At 41.1% G+C, this 18526-nt stretch overlaps 1 protein-coding gene across 1 annotated transcript; it reads left to right on the top strand.

Annotated features, from left to right (window-relative positions):
* LOC134636605 (uncharacterized) lies at positions 1-2485 on the top strand. The gene is made up of 3 exons (XM_063486702.1): positions 1-1052; positions 1197-1479; positions 1607-2485. The coding sequence occupies exons 1-3, from the start codon at positions 625-627 to the stop codon at positions 2276-2278; spliced, it is 1383 nt and encodes a 460-aa protein (XP_063342772.1). The 5' UTR covers positions 1-624; the 3' UTR covers positions 2279-2485.
* The last annotated feature ends 16041 nt before the right edge of the window (positions 2486-18526 follow it).

Below are 18526 nucleotides of genomic sequence, written 5' to 3'. Positions count from 1 at the left end.
CAGAAATGTATATTTGTGAATGTGGAGATGTTATATTGGTTTCACTGGTAAAAATAAATAATTGAAATGGGTATATATTTGTTCTTTGTTAAGTTGCCTAATAATTATGCACAGTAATAGTCACCTGCACACACAGATATCCCCCCTAAAATAGCTAAAACAAACTAAAACCTACTTCCAAAAACATTCAGCTTTGATATTAATGAGTTTTTTGGGTTCATTGAGAACATGGTTGTTGTTCAATACAGTTTTTCTCGATTGCTTAAACACTATAACCAGGCCTCTAAACTAAAATTTCAAAACCATAAACGCTATTGGTCAAAAAGCTCACCCATTTCCCTGAACTATAAACACTATTCCCTGCTTTGACACATGACTCAAATTTGGTGAACTGGTACTGCAAAACTCTACACACAAATCCCTACATTTTACAGTGCTTACACCATGTAGTCATGTAGAAAGCACTAGCATGCAATAATGTTAACTTAAGTCAGCATAGCTTGAGCCCAATTAGCACACAATTAACCAGGTGGAAACACTAGGAGTCAAAATTTAGCACACACCAATCAGAACCTGCGATGGATAGATAAAAGGGCCAAAGTCAGCTCATTCAGGTTTGAAACAATGGATCCAAAGAGATGCAAAGGAAGAGGACGTGGTGGAGAAAGAGGACGTGGTGAAGGAGGAGGACGTGGTGGAGAAAGAGGACGTGGTGAAGGAGGAGGACGTGGTGGAGAAAGAGGACGTGGTGAAAGAGGAGGACGTGGTGAAGGAGGAGGACGTGGTGGAGAAAGAGGACGTGGTGAAAGAGGAGGACGTGGTGGAAGAGGAGGAGGAGGTGGTGAAGGAGGTGGAGGTGGAGAACGACGGCGACAAGGAAGGGGAAGAGCAAGGGCACGAAGACAGTCAGTCTCGGATGAAATTCGAGCCACTTTAGTTGACCATGTCCTTGTCCATGGGATGACTATGAGGGAGGCTGGGCAACGAGTACAACCAAATTTGAGTCGCTTCACTGTTGCCTCCATCATCAGAACCTTCAGGGAGGAAAACAGGTAGGTGTACTTGCAGTAAGACTGCTTTGTACAGTAACGTTTAAGTTACTGAATTTATGTGTCTTGAGTTTCAGTATGTTTCCATTATTTTCCTGTAAAATGAATGTGTGACAGTTACAGTAATGAGTGCTTCTATTTTTGTAGGACACAGAGACGACCACCTGGTGGAGGCAGGTTAAGGCTTTTGTCGGAGGAGCAAGAGAGGGAACTTGTAAACATGGTAATTGCAAATAATGTAATCCGCCTGCAAGAGATTCAAAGGAGAGTGATTGAGGATGATCATCTTTTTCGAGGCATAAATGCCATCAGCCTCTCCACAATTGACCGCATCCTCCGAAAGAATCAATTCCGGATGAAACAGGCATACCGAGTCCCTTTCGAACGAAACTCTGACAGAGTGAAAAACCAACGTGTGGAATATGTTCAGGTATGAGTTTTGATACTGTATAAGGTATTGTGTACCATCACAGCATGGCAGTTTATGCTGCCATCTCAGCACTCTTGAACTTTGGTTCAGGGTACCGATTGACTCTACTGTGTTATGTGTTTTGCAGAGAATCTTTGAGATTGAAGGACGGCCTGTTCCCCATGAAATGATCTTTGTGGATGAGGCAGGTTTTAACCTGACCAAAAGAAGGAAAAGGGGGAGGAACATAATTGGCCATCGGGCTATTGTAAATGTCCCTGGTCAGCGTGGGGGGAATGTCACTATGTGCGCAGCCATCAGCCAACGAGGGGTACTCCACCGCCATGCCGTACTAGGACCCTATAACACTATGCTTCTCCTTGCTTTTCTTGATGGTTTAAGACAACATATGTTCCAGCTGGACTACAGGGAACCAGCACAGCCAGAGCAGCCTCACTACGTTGTTGTGTGGGATAACGTCAGCTTCCATCGCGCTGCTCTGGTTCGTGACTGGTTTACCAATAACCCAAGGTTTTCTAATATCTTTCTGCCTGCATACTCCCCCTTTCTAAACCCGATAGAGGAGTTATTTTCGGCATGGCGGTGGAAAGTGTATGACCGAGAACCTTATGTCCGTGTTCACCTCCTTCAGGCCATGGAAGAGGCCTGCCTAGACATATCAGTAGATGCATGCCAGGGGTGGATCAGGCATGCAAGAGGATTTTACCCCCGCTGCCTGGCTGGGGCCAATATAGCCTGTGATGTGGATGAGATTCTCTGGCCTGACCCAGACCAAAGACAAGATGCTGTGGTGGGATAATGTTTCTGGTGTGTGTTGTACTGTATAGTACATGAATGACAATGTGCCACTGTACATACATTGGTTGCGTCTTTTGTGTTTATCATGTGACAAGGGTTTTGAAGGGGAGAACCATAAGCAACCTAATTGTTTTGGAACTATTGTTTTGAATTAATTGTACCAGTGTGCAAAACTCTGTGGTTTTTTACCAGTGTGTGTGTTTTTGAGGGCTTGTGTTTGATGTCTGAGGGCAAAGTTTGGTTTTTCAGCAGGAGTGAATAGTTTTGGGTGTAGAGCTTCATTTTGACCTGGAAATAGGATGTTTGGGGAATTGAGTGAGATGTTATGGATTTGTGTTTACTGTTGTGCGGATATGAGGAGTAGTTTCAAGAAATGTGTTTTAGCAATCGAGAAAAACTGTAATTGCAAAATCATACTTGCTACTCTTACACAACAAAACATTTAGTCACGACTGAGTCTTTTTTTTTTAACCATTAGTGCTTTTACTTCAGTAAAGTGTGTGGACATCTCCGTCACCACCTACAGCACAAACACTGTTTTTTACAAGTTGGACTGTTAGAAAATACTAGAGTCTTCCTGTGGTGTCAGGACAAACATGAAGAGCTGTGAACATTCAGAGTGAGGAGGTTCGGTTGGTGTGAAAACAACAAGCATTCTCAGTGAATTTGAGTGCAAAACTGTAAACTTGGTACGTAATGACGATTAGCCCTCAGTTTGAGTCATGAGACACAGCCATGACCTCACAGTGTATTTACAATCTTGAGTTAAAATCAACAAATAACAGACGCCACAAACTCAGAACGCTTTAACACGTGCGCTTTTCTTCACGCTGATGGAAACATGTAGGTCTCTGTTTCAGCCCTGGTGGACCAGGACGCTGCAGAAACGCCTGGATTTAAACTGGAATTCTGATACGCTCTGGCTGTCTTTAAAAAAATAAGAGTGACAGCAGTACAGCGATACTTTTTAATGACTGCTCCTTATTTCACTTAAAAGTTTTAGAAACATCTAGTTTTGCGTAATTACCCTAAAAGCTTTTTTCCTGTGGAGTATTCACTACACACTGTGTCAAAATCGCAGGTTATTTCTGATTAAAAATCAATTTAAAAAAAAGAAGCTGCCCAAAGTGAAAACACACCAACTACACTCTGCAATAAATATACTGTATGCTTAACAGCTACCTGATCTAAATAATTACAATGATTACAATTTAATATACTAACCTTTTCTGTTAAAATACCTTAGATTTGAGCTTTAATTGACATATCATGTGTTTCTAACTTCTTTTAATCTAAGCTGAGCTCCTCATATCCAAAATACACAGATATCAAAAATTCCAGTTTGGGCCTTTCTCCGATCAAACTCTCTGAGGTGTAAATACACAGCTGGCTTCATGAGAGAGAACTGAAAAAAAGAATTTGTGTTGGAAATGAGCTCTAAATGAAAGCAGAGCAGTTGAGCTTTCTTTCATGCTGAGAAACTAAATACATTCAAAAGTGACGTGGATGTGTTTTTTTTTTTTGTAGATATATGTATAGAAAATCTAAGAAAGAGTCATTTTTATTGTTCATTCTCATACAAAAAACAACACCAAAGAAACACAGTTCAGTCAATTTCATCTGAAAGTGTTTAGAAACAGAAATCTGAACTGTTCCTGCAGATCCAATCGTTACTGTCATAGGGAAAGCCAACAACAAAAAAAGAAAATTAAAGAAAGGTGATGGTTAATAACTTTTGCATAAATGGGCTTTAGTCTGAAATTTAAGGATAGTATTTTTCTTTCTCTCTCGACAGCAGCGATTCGCTCTGACAGGATGCTGGAGCAAAAAAAACACTGTTCCTGTTGTCTCGACAGTTTATCATAAATAATCCCGTGTAATTTGACATCAAGTGAAGATGTGGGAAAGGCTATACCACACCATCACAAGTCATAATAAATGTTTATTCGTTTATTTTCTCTCTCTTTTTTTTTTTTCTTTTTTCTCGTTGCTTGTTTGGTAAATAATAAGGGGGAAAAATGTTCCAACATGAGAAGTTCTGTTTTGTATTCATTGTAAACAGTTTGTGTTTTCCGTCTTCTTTTTTTTCTTTGTAAACTATATCCACAAATACTCAATAAAAATATTTTGAATTAAAAAAAGAGCGTTGGAGCATTTTAGCGCTTAAAGCTGCAGCTTCTGACCACTTGGGGGCGCATTAACAACTGCGAGCTGTGTCTGTCCTCTGCTACAGTTGCTTTTAAGAGCTTTTTGTCTCCATCAGGAAGCCAAAGCAGCAAGGTCGTGAATGCAGATAAACGCTGATGTAAGGGCACATCTTACATCAAACATCTTCCAAAGGACTCTGCAGTCTAGCTGATAACTGCTGCTCAATGATCAGACACACTCGTGTAACACTGTTCCTTTCTCATATGAGGAGTGACACCCTCCTGGCTGAAGCGCTAATTCACCCAGTAACTGAGAGAAGTTATCTAAGATCCCAGAGAGAAGGGAATTAAATTAATTTTAAGTTAATTAGATTTGTTTCGTGTCACTTCTTCACTTTATTTGTTATTTCTCTGTCAACTAAGGAGACAACGCAGCGAGCGGTGTTTGCTTGTGGCAACACGGTTCTCTCTCTGTATTATTAATTAAAATGATACATGATTTCCTCCTGATATTTGCACGTAAGGAAACTTGTTATTTAGGGATTCTAGGTGGAGCCCATCTCTACCTAAGCCGGGCGGAGAAACAGCGCATGTACTCTGTCATCCAGTGGTCGTCCACCACCATCAGCTGCGAGCGTCTTATCTTCTCCAGGTCAGCCGATCGAGCCCGCCGGCGGTCCAGCCTGGAGCTCCGCTTGTCAGACTCCCTGCGGGTCTGAACGCAGGCATCAGAAGTGTGACTCTGTGAGGAGAAACCAGAGAGAGGAGCCATTTCCGAAAGCTACACCGGCGTTTTATTATTCATGTTTGCCACGTGTTCGGTAACACAGTTTCACTTCTCTTCTGTCCTGTGAATGAGGTCGAGCTGCTCTGCAGGACCCCTGCACTACCAAGGACGGGCCTGAAGAAAAAGGCTGGTAATGTGCTACGTGTTTTTTTCTAGTTAGCAAGTCTGTCTCTTGAAATATAATGGTGTTTAAAATCTTAATGTATAACTTAAAAACAGTCAAATTATTGATTGTAATTAAACACACACACACACACACACTTACATACATATAGAAGTTCACACACAATGCCTTGTCTTAGAAACTATGTGGGCATTACTTTTTGTGTGAACTGTCTCTCAATAAAAGGCAGCGAGAGGAGGCCGGATTTGGGGTCTCTTTCGTGCTGGACACAGATGAGGCCTCCCTTGCGCAAGTAATCAATCGAACGCTGTAGCCTTGTTTTTCTTTCATGGGAATAAGTCCTGGATACAGCGGGGTCTGAGTTTAGACCCAACATTATATTTTTACACCAAATGAACAATGAACAGAATAAATTATGTAACAGTTTCAGAATTTTCATCATAGAATTACGTTAAAGGAAAAAACAATTACTTGAATGAAGTTTTCAGCCAGCTGTTAGGGTTAGCTAATGTAGGGATGTTTAGCTTATTTTAGAAGTTTAGGAATGTGTTAGTTAGAATGTAGAATTATTGTAAAGACACTGACACTGCCCTCAATGTAATAAAGGCCTGATTGTGTCATGAACTTAGAAGTAGATTTTAGGAGGCCCTCCCCCACTTGAGTTGTGAAACTAAGACAAAAGGAGTAAAGTGGAAATTCCTCAGGGTATACTTAGGTGGGGGTGTCAACATTTGTGACCTGATAACGGTGGTCTGGAACGGAGATGGGTTTTTATGACCTCCGGGAAGTCACTACATTGAGACACACACCTACAGTGCTTTAATTTACGCACCCACACCCACATGCACACTCACTCACGTGCACACACATACACACAGGTAGGCGCACATAGTCACTCACGAACACTCACGTAGCTACGTGGGAGCACGCACATGTAGGCATTCACGTGCTCGCACACACACAAACATGTAAACATGGTGATTAGTTTTATGGCACCTCGTAGAAGGGTTAGAAGGGGGGTCACTTATACAAAACTGCATGTAACAGACAAAGGAGTTGAGATCTGCAGAGGAAATCTGCAGATTTCTGTACATCTCCCTTCTGTACATCTCCCTTCTAGAAGGTATAATCAATAAGTGTGTATTAATAAAAATATTGTTAATTGACTACTGAGTCCCGGTGTTCTTTCTGGAGGCCTGACGAATACACGAACCGGGGTGAAATTGCTTTTTGCAACACTAACCATAGCCGCCACTGCCAGTACTGATGATCAGAGCGCACAAATGCAACACTTTTTTTCATACTTGACAACACAATAAAACACAAGAAAATCAGAATGTATTTGTGATTTGGATTTTTATTTGATGCTGAATAATATTTTCTTCATGTCAGGTTTTGATTCATTTGAATGAAGTATACTTTAGTCGTTTATTTTTACTTTGATGCTATAATAGATGTTTTTAAAATTCAGTTAAATTCAAGATTATATAGCATCACGGCAAAACAACAGTCTCCTCATGGTGCTTTATACTGTAGGGTGAAAACCCTACAGCGGGGTGGCCAACTCCAGGCCTCGAGAGCTGATGTCCTGCAGGTTTTAGATAACACCCTCGGTCAACACACCTGAATCAAATGATCACTTCATTACCAGGCCTCTGAAGAACTTCAAGAAATGTTGAGGAGGTAATGTAGCCATTTACATCAGCTGTGATGGATCAAGGACACATCTAAAACCTGCAGGACATGGGCTCTTGAAGCCTGGAGTTGGCCACCCCTGTCCTACCAAGAAAAAACCCAACAATCAAAAGATCCCCTTTGAGCAAGCATTTGGCGACAGTGGGGAGGAAAAACTCCCTTTAATAGGAAGAAACCTCCAGCAGAACCCGGCTCAAGAAGGGGCGGCCATCTGCTGCGGCCGGTTGGGGGTGTGAAAAGAAAATATAGGGAGACAAGATGAAGTATACTTCTGATGGCCAAATGCTTCAAGATCTCTAAAGAAGCATGCTAGTGGGGAAAAAAGTCAAGATGGTCATTTAGTCATCACTGCTGCCCTTAAAGCAGCAGCTGAACGGCTTCATTAAAGCTTTTCCCACTGCTCGAAAGAACCTAGCAATTTTAGACTTTATTGGGGGATTGAGTACAACCTCAATAATGATTTCCAGATGAGCCAGAAAAAGTTGAGCAAATGTTGAATCATCTGGTGTAAGAACAGAATGTACGAATTGATCTAAAGAGCCAAGCTCCTTTCTAAGGGCTTTAGTCATTTTCTTTACAATCTGAAGTTTGTTATTTTCAAGAGCACTCAGATATTCTGAGCTTCTGACGTTATCTAAAACCAGATGTGTAAGACGCCTGGTGATGGCCTTTCTTTTTTCTGTATTCACTGTCTTTCTTGTGTCAAAACTGCATTTCTCGAGGAGACTCGGTAACAGAACGGCGCTGAAGTCTTTGGCAATTTTCTCAGCAGCAAAAGGTGATATAAAAAATTCTGAAGGTTCCTCCTGTAAGTTTTTAGAGATTGATGGCTGACTTTGACCTTCTGTAGGCCCAGTGTCAGCGACTGGCTCAGGCTCAGGGCTTTTTTCTGGAGGTAGGTCCTGCTCTAGTACACTCACACAGGAGATGGGTTGATTTTTGTGAGGAGAAACTGGACTTGACTCTGGTTCAGACAGTCTGTCGCATTCTCTTTGCTCTGTTGGGGTTAGTGCTCGTAAAATCACATCCTGGATGTCTTCCACGGCACCAGAAACTTTGTCACTTTGGACAGTTTCATCCAAAGCATCATTCTCTAACCACAGAAGAATGTTTTGCAAAAACTTTTGCACTGAGTCTTCTACAGTTACATAGAGGACTTCGGGCGAAAAGGGTAACTCACCTGTTGGCTCTGGAGACCTAGAAATCACAGAGTCTGAAAGACTTCTTCCCAGTAGCATCACAGGGAGTGAATATCTTTGAGTTGACTGGAGATGGTCATAAATTTTATCTGTCAACTCCCTGCAAAACGTCTCAACTTCAACAAATGCATTTACGTTTTCCATGGGTTTCTGGATAAGGTTAAGGTGTTTTGTCTGTTTTAATTTATTAAACAGTTGATCAAGATAAGGGTTGAAACTGGTAAAATCAACTGAGGAAGAACTTTTAAACCTGGTATGCATAGTTGGTGTGTTTACATACCTACAGAAAGAACTGTAGCTGTCCATAGAATCTGCTCTCTGATTATCAGGTGACTTGACCGGATCTTGGAGACAGATGAAGAACCTTTTGTTTTTCTTCACCAGGTGTTTTATCTCTCTTATCACTTTATAAAACTGCTTTTTGGCAAAGCTGCAGAAGTGGTCTTTGTGCAGCTTTTGTTCATTGGTTTTTAGGGGTGGGATGCATGAGGCAAAAAAGTTTTTCACCTTTTGGATAATTAGCTGCACATTAAAAGGTTTGCAAGAGCCACATTTGTTACTAGATGTGACATCTTCACCATCAGAAGACTGCAGATTATCAATTACTGTGTTGACAATATCAGCTGCAGCTATTTCTTCTGGCGTGCTGGGAGGCTGCAGACTTTCAGCAGCCACAGCATCTGTGCACTGCTCTATTCCTGTGGCATCTTCAGCTAAATAATTCAGATTGTCAAGTATTTTATTGACAGCATCAGCTGCGATCACTTTGGTTAGACTTTCCATTTTGTCCTCAGTGATTGCTGCATCTGTGCTCCATTTGGTGAGAGCAATGCTGACCTCATCACGTGTCACCCTCTCACGGATCTTTGATTTAGTACTCTCTGCACTTGAATCAGAGGGACTAGGGGAACTCGAACTGGCCCCCTTTCGCATGCACAGGCAGCTTAGCTTACCTGCACATTTCTTCAGATACGAGGCTGCATGAGAGACCATGCGTCGAAGGTTTTTTATGCATGTAATTTTTCCGCTGACATAAACAGCGGGATCTGACCGTAAATCCGGGTTGTTTAAAAGTAGAGTCACAGCCGAGTTGACCTTTTCTGAAATCTCCATTTCAATCAGTTTTGTCAGCGTCTTAATGGACTCATACTTGTCATGGGGGATGTTAAGAGAGATGGCAATGCTCATTGAGAGAGAGTCTCCCAGCGACGGAGCTATTTTTACCACAGGTATGCTAATATCTGTTTGGGACACATGTGTCATAAACTTCTGAACTACGGGAAGTGCCGAGTTCAGGATGCCAGTAGAAACTGTCTGAATTATTTCAGTTATCATGTCAGCCAGTGCTGCTTGGAGATCAGAGTCCCAGACTCCATGTTCAATCGTCCCCCATTGTACTCGGGAGAACCGATTGAAACACTCACTGACAGCAGGTAAGATATTCTCTGGAGTAATGAGGACAGAGACTGCAGTCTGAAATTCAGCCATTGACTCTCTGTATTTTTCCTCAATGTCTTTGAGTTTGCACTGCATGTCTCTTTGCTTTATGTCTTGTTCTTCCTTCTGTTGAAGGATTTCTCTATTTTTTTCCAGCGCTTTGTAGAGGTTTTCTTGGAGCTCCTCATTAATTTTGTGTTCGTGTTTGAGCTCTTCTTGTAACTTGTCTATATTAGCACTATCTGCTTTTAACACTTGGGGCAGTAGTTGTATAAGACGTACATGTTTCCTGTACTGTTTTTTCAGGGAACAAAGCTCATCTCGGGCTTTACCATACCTGATTCCCCAGCCTTCATTAATGACCTCTATGTCAGGCTGGCTTTTAATTTGTGCTTCCATTTCTATGCACTTCTCCTGAAGTCCAAGCATCTCTTCTTCAGCTCGTTTAAGTTTGTTTTGTAGATCGTAATTTTCCTTCCTCCTTGTCTCTAATGCCCTTCGGATGTTTAAGATTCTTTTTCTTTTATTCTGTATTCTTTTTGGGCGTTTTACAACTTTTTTTATTTGATTGACAGAGCGAAGAGAGGACAGGGATGTGTTTTGTCGTTTTTGGTGTTTTTGTGGACTCATGGCTGTATACACTACAGTGACTTTGAAAAGGTTTTCAGACGTTTCTCTGGTGAATGTTTGAATGCTGTGAAAACACTGACTAAACATTGCTGCTTCTCAGTCCTATTTAAGGAAAAACTTCAAAGGATTTAAGATTCTAAATTTGACTTTATGACATCATCACTCTAAACCAAGGAGTGATGATGTCATAAAGAAAAGGTCACATGACATTTTGGCTGGGCGGTGCCTAAAGGCCGTCCGCTGTAGGTGTTTAAACCAACAGTCATTGGTTTAAACCTTTCCAAAAGGTTGATTCTGTTTTCAGTGAGAGAAACGTTTAGTCACTCATCCAAGGGACTTCAGTCTCAGCTGACTGCAGGTTTTCCCCAACCTTATAAACAGTACACTTGCACAATAACTGAAGCCAGCCCAGTGAATGAACAGTGAGGTCAGTTCCTTGATTATTAGTATGCAAAGCAAGACATGTTTGAACATTAAATGTCCTCGTGTTCGGAGCAGCCTAATGGATGCGCTAAAGGGTTAAGAACATACAGGTAAGCGTTTTTTGGGGTATGAAATGTAGCATATGTGTATATTATGCACCATGGACTTTTAGCTAGTCTTAGCATTTGATAGCGCTGCTATCAAGATGGCGTCAGGTAGCTAACCTAGGGCAAGGCCCGCGATACCGGGCGGGGGCAACTGCGCATGGTTTTACCGGCTGTAATGCCAGGTCTGCTGTGTAAATATAGACAGGCATGTGTGGTGCACTCAGACTTCTCAATCTCAGCTAAAAGCTCATAAAAAGATTTCTACAACCACCAAACACAAGTCAGAGTTTTAATTGGACAACGCGGTGAGTGTCAAATGTATTTCTCGCTTTGCAACTCGTGATTGGTGGGACTGACGTAACGTAACCTTGAATATACTGTGTAAATCAGCGGTCCCCAACCGGTCCGGCCCGTGCGTCGTTTGGTACCACACCACGAGAGTTGAGGCTCAGCGTAAAATTTATGGTTTTCAGGGTTTCTTTTTGCTTTTGTCGTTAACTCGGTTTCCCTGGGTCTTTTTCCGTGTAGTAGTTGTGTGTCTTATTTTTAAAGAAATATTTACGCGTTACCATAGCGACCAGAGAGCATAAAGGGGCAGAGAGGAGGACGTTAGTCTCAATGTTGTTGGAGGACACTGCTAATAAAGTTATACACAGTGAATTCGCGTTTGTCATATTTACAAAATACCACAGGTTTTGTCTTGGTCGCATCATTTTATTTCATCATTTTTATTTTATTTATTTATTTGCCAAGGAGTTGCCATTTGGTGTTTAGACTAATGAACAATGCACCACGTAGGACAAAACAGTATGCTGTCCTTTTGGTATAGTGTGTACAGTTATCAGTAAATATAATAATAATAATTATAATTATAATGTTACTACTACTACTACTACTACTACTACTACTACTAATAATAATAATAATAATAATAATAATGATACAATTTAAATTGCCCAAATTAAAAGTTTAAACCCAACCTATACTGCACATGTTCTCTTTAAATGGCTAAACTTAAATAGTTGCCGAATATGTCAGGTGAACAGGTGCTTAATATTTATTCATCAAATTTGGCACAAAGAGGATATTTACAAACATATTTGCAAATGCAAATATTGAAAAATGTTCTATATGCTTTTCAAGGTTCCTTTGTTTTGCTTTCTTAATTGTCTTCAGGGGTTCCTTGTTCCAAACCTGTTTCCCATTTCCTGCTTAGTCCAAGTGTGTCAGTTTGTATTAATAGTCTGTGGTCCTGCCCTCTTCTTGTGTTCTCCCTGCCTTTCAAGATATTTAGTTGCCTTTCATCATGGATATTTACTTCGCTTAGCTTCTAAAATCGAGGATTTTGTATTTTAGACCCAATGCCTGAAATACATGTAGTTTTATGTTATTCCTTCTGGTTTGTGAGCCCTGTATTATTTTCCTCCTCTCACAATATTGATAGTTTGGCTGGCAGTAATAGGTATGTATGTTTTAAAGGATAGGGAAACAAAGCTTACAAACTGTAGCTTGTTTCTGAAAGATAATAATAGTTAACTTTCAGGAAACAACAAATGTTCGAACAGTTTCTTACTGATGTTATTCACATTGTAATTTCAGTGTCTATGAGATTTCTCACTGAAATGATATTTACTATTAAAGTCTTTTGAATGGAATAATTTCTGAATCTTGTTTACTAGTGCACGTTCAATTTAAACTAACTATTAAAACAATATTTTATTACAATGAGGAAAGTGATAGCATTGTCATCTGGAGCAGCATGTTGGTGCAGTTCGTGGATATCCTATATCGAGATATCAAACTGCATCAGAAATGATCATATTATCAGTTTTTAAAAATAATTATCCAACTCTTTTCTCTCTATTTTAATCAGTCTGCTAAATAAAAATAAGAAAACACCCATTCTGTCGCTGTTATATACTATTTTCTTTGTTAACATTAGGGTGAAAAGGCAGTAAACAGCCAAGCTGCTGTCTCACTGTGAACTTTGTGTACCTGCTAAGTAGGCTGTGTTTGATGGGTGAGGTGCTATGGCACAGGCACCATGAAATAACTACTGAAATAGTGAAACAATTTAATAGGTATGGTTTTTTTTGGTTTTGTTTTTTTTAAAATTGACTAAATAATATTCTACTATTAACTGTACATGATGAAACTAACTATAAAGAATACATTAGTTAATGAGACCTTTCATTCATTATTTAAATATTTAATTATTTATGCATATTGACCCTCTACATTAAATATATTCATGTTTTCATCTGTAAATTCCACGAGCTAAAAACCTTTAGTTAAAAAGTTCTTTTTAACTAAAGAACTTTATTTATTTTTATTAATGTTACGGGGCATCAGAGACTGTAAATGTGAAAAGGCCAAAGTGTTCTCTACTGTTGAGGCTTTTGAATTTTGATTGTCTTCATTTTCTTCAGAGGTCAGCAGCGGATAGTGAGGACAGCAGAGAGGATCATTGGAGGCCCTCTCCCGCCCATCTCCCAACTCTATGACAAACACATCATCCGACGTGTGAAGGACACTTTCCACCCCTCACATGCACTCTGGATGGCGATTGATGGGGAACAGAGACTCTTCCCATGAACGGAAACAACACGAACAGTGAGTACAGAAGGCCTTAGAGAGCGGCTATGTGCCCGTGCGTTAAAGCAGGTACGTGAGTGCGCAAGCTGTGCGTGTAGACACAAGCTGCCTGGTTTCTCCGCCAGTGTTTTTGTTTTGTTATTAATCTTTTTGATTTATTTAAGGAGGGTTAAGTCGGTTTCTCCACCGAAGGAGGTTTAAAGAGGTTTCACCACCGAATAGAAGGAGGGTAAGGACGGTTTCTCCACCGAAAGGAGGATAGAGCTCTATAAAGATAAAAAAAAAAAAAAAAAAAAAGGTTCTCCGCAGTTAAGGGCGTTGAGTGTATGGTTTCTCCACCAATGGTAAGGAGGAAAGAGCTCGCCGCAGTAAGGGGGATTATGGGCCTAAAAAGAGTGTGAATGAGCATATATGTGTGTGAGTGCCAGTAAGTGAACGCAGCAGCACAGAAGGAAACCTAAGCGGTGTTAATGGAATTCTGTGACCTGTTGTGTACACGTAGCCTGGGTTTTGGTGTAAGTCGCGTTGCCTGCTGCAAACATAAAAGAAGTCTGCCTTGAAAGAGGATGAAATACACTGCAAAGTTTTTATTGGGCAGCACGTGTTGTGTGGATCGTTGAAGAATGAAGTGAAATTGTGCTCTAAGCAGAAGTGAGTGTGAGTGTGTCTGACGTCACGGTGTGTGTGTGAAAAGGTGTCCAGCTGGGGCAGACGTGATTCTGTAGGTCACCTGCCCAGCGGACAAAGAAATAACATAGTTGTGTGGATGAATGATAACACAAAGAGTGTTTGGTGTTTCTCAGCCTGAAACAGCTGTAATGCTATTTTCTGTTTTGGAGAAAAGGACAGTTAAAAAATAAAAAAGAGAGAGAGAGAGAGAGAGAGAGAGATGTGTTTTGTTTTAAGCAGTGATGAGATTAATGAAAATGTGATGAGAGGAACACAAAAACATACAGAAAATGCATCAACCATACTAACCCTACATGCACATACACAATAAATGATACTCATGAAGACCAGACAGCATCTTAAGCATGAGATTCTGTTTGTCATCTTGTCCAAGTCACTAGTAAGATGAAAGTGATACATAGACTAGTGGACTGAATATTATAGGAGGACAGATGACCGCATCATAGGGAGAAAACAGAATGCTGATGAGGGGTTTTAAATGAGTGAGCTGATTGTGAGTTTCTGGTGTGTGAAGAAGTTTTACCATGGCACACGTTTGGTTACATGAGAAGAAACTTATTATGTGATGAGACAACAGGGTTATGCTGTATGTTGTGTGTGGCTGATTGGATGAATGTTTGAAATTGATCTAGCTGTTGATTTGTCTTTTGTTACTAAGTTGAGCCTGCCAAATGGGTTGTTATGATTTATCCCCCTGGCATGAAGAACACGTGTCATGATTTAAACAAGGCCTTTCTTTTCTTTTTCCTTTCTTTTCTTTCTTTTCTTTTTATTTTGTTACTTTCATGGTGCACTGAAAGTTTCGTTTGGTGATCTCTGTTTGAGCACATATGCACGATTAGAACAGAAATGCTATACGACTCGTCGTCAAGAAAACTGTTGTAAAAGTGAGTTTCTCCAAAAATTTAAATAGGCTTAGGAGAAAGCCACTTATTTGGGACAATCAGAAAACAAGTCCCTGCCAAAAAGGATTCAGAGAGGTAATCCGATTTAAAGTTTTTCTTTTTCCTTTTGAAATGACGTCACTTTGCTGTGGGTGGAAACGGAATTCGACGATAGTTTCCACTATCAGCAAAGAAAGAAAGAATGAAAGAATGAGTGGAAAAACTGACTGACAAAAGCTGACAAGATTGACTGACTTAACACCATTGTGTGAAGTTAACCCCCACCTGACAAAGGTGTGGACGCATCTCTGTGTGTGTCTTCTGTTGCAGGAACAGAAGGAGACCACAAGAGGAAACTTGGGTCACATGACTATGTGAACTCTGCAAATTTAACCTTTTTTAGTTTAAAAATTTCTGTGTCTGTGAATTTACCATGGGTGTGTTATTAACTGCTTTGTGTTGCTCACAGAGATGACTGTGAGAAAGAGTGTATACAAATGCGCAGCGCTGACATTTAAATTTCTTTTTACAGCAGATGGTTAATCATGTCATTCGATCATGTGATTTGTAGTAGGACACATCTTAAAGATGTTTTTCTATCACAGGATTACTGAGATTTTGTGTGAAGAAAACTGGTTACAGGCTGTGTGTTGGTGATTAAATTACACTGTGTTGGAGAAAATATGAATGTTGCAGGGGAAAAGTGAATAGAGTGACACCGTGTTTGAAACCAGTGTTACTTCTTTTTTACAGCATCTCTGGAATCTGGGTGGCCGACGCCTGACCACCAGGATGAACCGTGTGTTTGGCTAATGTTTGTTTTTCTTTAAGAGTGCTTGTAAAAGATTCAGCACAGACAGACAAGTGACAATTGAACAAATGTGCAGTGGTTACAGAATAGTTGAATATGGGGCTCATTAGCTAGCCACTATTAAGCTCACAGTGATAAAAATGAGTGGAGTGACATTGCTTAAGGGAAGCCACCGATTAAATTGGGGCAGGTAAAACAGCTGTAATAGTCTGAACCGAGCCAACTAACGTACGGCCTGGAATGACAATTTCATAGTCAATGGGGTTAGAGACACCTAGTGTTATGACAGGTAAAGTACCCTTCTTAACTTTAACCAAAGTGTCAAAAAACTCAAGATTGTCTGGCCATTGAGGGTTTAAGTCTGGCTCAAATATCATGACCATGTCCTGTTTAAATGGCCCTGCTGCTATACGACCCTCAACATGCATGTGGCTCTGTTTAGGTACAGTAATACAGTCTTTCTTCGTCATCACTTTGTACTCGTCAACTGTATCTGCACTAACAGCCTGTATAAAAGCTTTCACCTTGTGTCTTTTGAGGCTGGGAAATGCTTTTCTCACTGTGCTGTACAGTTTAGCTTGGTCAGTCTTATTCACAATGTATTCAATGACATTGTAACCTATAATAGGGCATGTGAGCTGAAAACCTTTCATTACCAACATGGGGATGGTCAATTTCTCCGTTTGTTCAGTTCCAGAAACAAGTTGGAAGGTTGTCTCAACCCACCCAAGATATGGCATGTTGGTCCCATTTGCTGCAGTCAGGGTGAGTTCAGATGTGTCTATAATATCGGCTACATCTCTCAGCTCCGTGTGTGGCAGATAGTCCTTTTTCCATTTCTCATCAATGATCGACACCTGTGAGCCTGAATCCCATAGAGCTTGAAGCCTGTGGCCGTCCAGGAGACACTCAACCAGACATTGCCTGCCCACCAGAGATGTGACTTTGTGAGTTTTACATGAGCTGGCGGCAGTGGTACCTGAACAGTCTTATTGTCTTTGTTAGTCTTTAAGCCAGTGCATTGTCTCTTATGTTGTCTCCAGTGTTGATTCTGGCATGCTTTTGAACAATAAAGTGCGTTTTTACATGCTGAACACTGTCTCATGCCTGACTTTTCTTGTTTACAGTTGGAGCAATGTTGGGACTTGTGGATGATGGGCATGGTTAACACTCGTCCCTCGGTGGTAACCATTGCTGGTTTAAATGTTTCTCTGTATATGGTCTCATACCTCTGCTTCTACATCCAGCCTGAAAGTGTTCTCTACTCCCACAGAGGTAGCAGTGTGTGCAGCTAACTCAGTTAAAAGCTCGGGTGGTATCCTAGCTTTAACTTCTTTCACAGGGTTCTTAGCAGGTGACACATCATCTGACTGCACTGCACTCACACTTGTAGCAGTCTGTGATGCTAAACATCTTTTCTTGTTTTTCCTTTCTGCCTCATTGGCACAAGCCATATTTAACCTCTCTAACAGGAGTTCATCAGGTGTCTTAGAGTCTAACAGGAGTGGCTGCATATCTATCCTGACACTGTCACTCTGGAACCCTGTGAGTATGGTGTGTAAACACATACGCTGGACTAAAGCTGGGTCGTATTTGAGTCCTGACTCTGATTCTTGGGAAGCAAATAGGACTTTCTGCTTTAGATCTAAAACTCTCATCAGGAAGCTTTGGGCAGTCTCTTTCGGGGTCTGTACCTTAGAGGCAAGTTGTTTATAGAGTTCGGTGGCGCTCTTCTCCTGGAAATGGGAGCGCAGGATGCGGCGTAGAGTCGGAAGGGTGAGTTGAGCTTTTCCCTCCAAATAGCTGCGTAGTTGTAGACCTGGTAAGATAGCTCTGATGACAGCATCTACAATGTCAAGCTCTGAGTAGCCTCTGCTCAGTCCATTTTCGATCTGGTGAGCAAGACTGGAAAATGTCAGTTTATCTTTTTGACCTGGTTCGCCAATCTGGCCTGATATTTTGAAATCTTTCTGCCAGTAAGGGCTTGGTCGTTGGGGGGCACTTGACACAGATGAGTTAGGGATAGAGTGATTAGCTTGGGAGTGAGAACTAACAGCTGTGTTAACTGCATTAGCTGTCTCCGTTACCAGTGAGGTTGCAGTGTTTAGTTGCTCTCTGTGCCCTGAATAACGTCCTTCATTTGCATTTGGTTCAGTCTCAACAATTGTCTCTTTCATTACTTCAGCAATCTTATCATTAAACAGTTCTGACATTCCTTCATCCTCAAGTTCTGTTATACCTTCTCTCTCAATGTGTATTTGGATGTGTGTTAGGAGTGACAGTCGTGTTTTTCCGCTAACATCTATTTTCTCTGCAATGCCAAGGAACTCGCAGATTGACACTAGTTGATCTTTGGACAGAGTGTGCATTTCACGCACAACCTCTTCTCGCAGCTCTTCCACCGAAGACATTGTGGCAGTAGGCAGGAAGAATTTTACATGTACAGGTGACGCTGAGCTGAGTCGTTTTTGCAGCCCCTGATGATCTCTGGCTGGCCTCAGGAAACATGCGCTAAAACACAGCTACCAGTTCGCCTCGACAGCAACACTTTCCTCACTGCAGTCTGCCTGGGTTGTATGGGGGGATTTGGCTGGCTTGGACTACGATGTGCAGATTGTGGACACCGGACATCTAAGCAGCGATCCCAGAGGTGCCTCCAAATGTTACACCCCTGAAAACAGGGGGAAAAGAATCACGAGAGTGATTATGACTTGCGTCTC

This window comes from Pelmatolapia mariae, linkage group LG1, assembly GCF_036321145.2.
Source record: "Pelmatolapia mariae isolate MD_Pm_ZW linkage group LG1, Pm_UMD_F_2, whole genome shotgun sequence".
In the NCBI taxonomy this organism is placed as follows: domain Eukaryota; kingdom Metazoa; phylum Chordata; class Actinopteri; order Cichliformes; family Cichlidae; genus Pelmatolapia; species Pelmatolapia mariae.
The sequence above is the reverse complement of the archived record's forward strand: the minus strand, read 5'-3'. Positions and strand labels throughout refer to the sequence as shown.

Coding starts and splice junctions, on each gene's coding strand:
- LOC134636605 (XM_063486702.1), top strand. CDS start 625: ATGGATCCAAAGAGATGCAAAGGAAGAGGACGTGGTGGAGAAAGAGGA. Junction 1,053..1,196: donor ACCTTCAGGGAGGAAAACAG/GTAGGTGTACTT, acceptor CTATTTTTGTAG/GACACAGAGACGACCACCTG. Junction 1,480..1,606: donor AACGTGTGGAATATGTTCAG/GTATGAGTTTTG, acceptor TGTGTTTTGCAG/AGAATCTTTGAGATTGAAGG.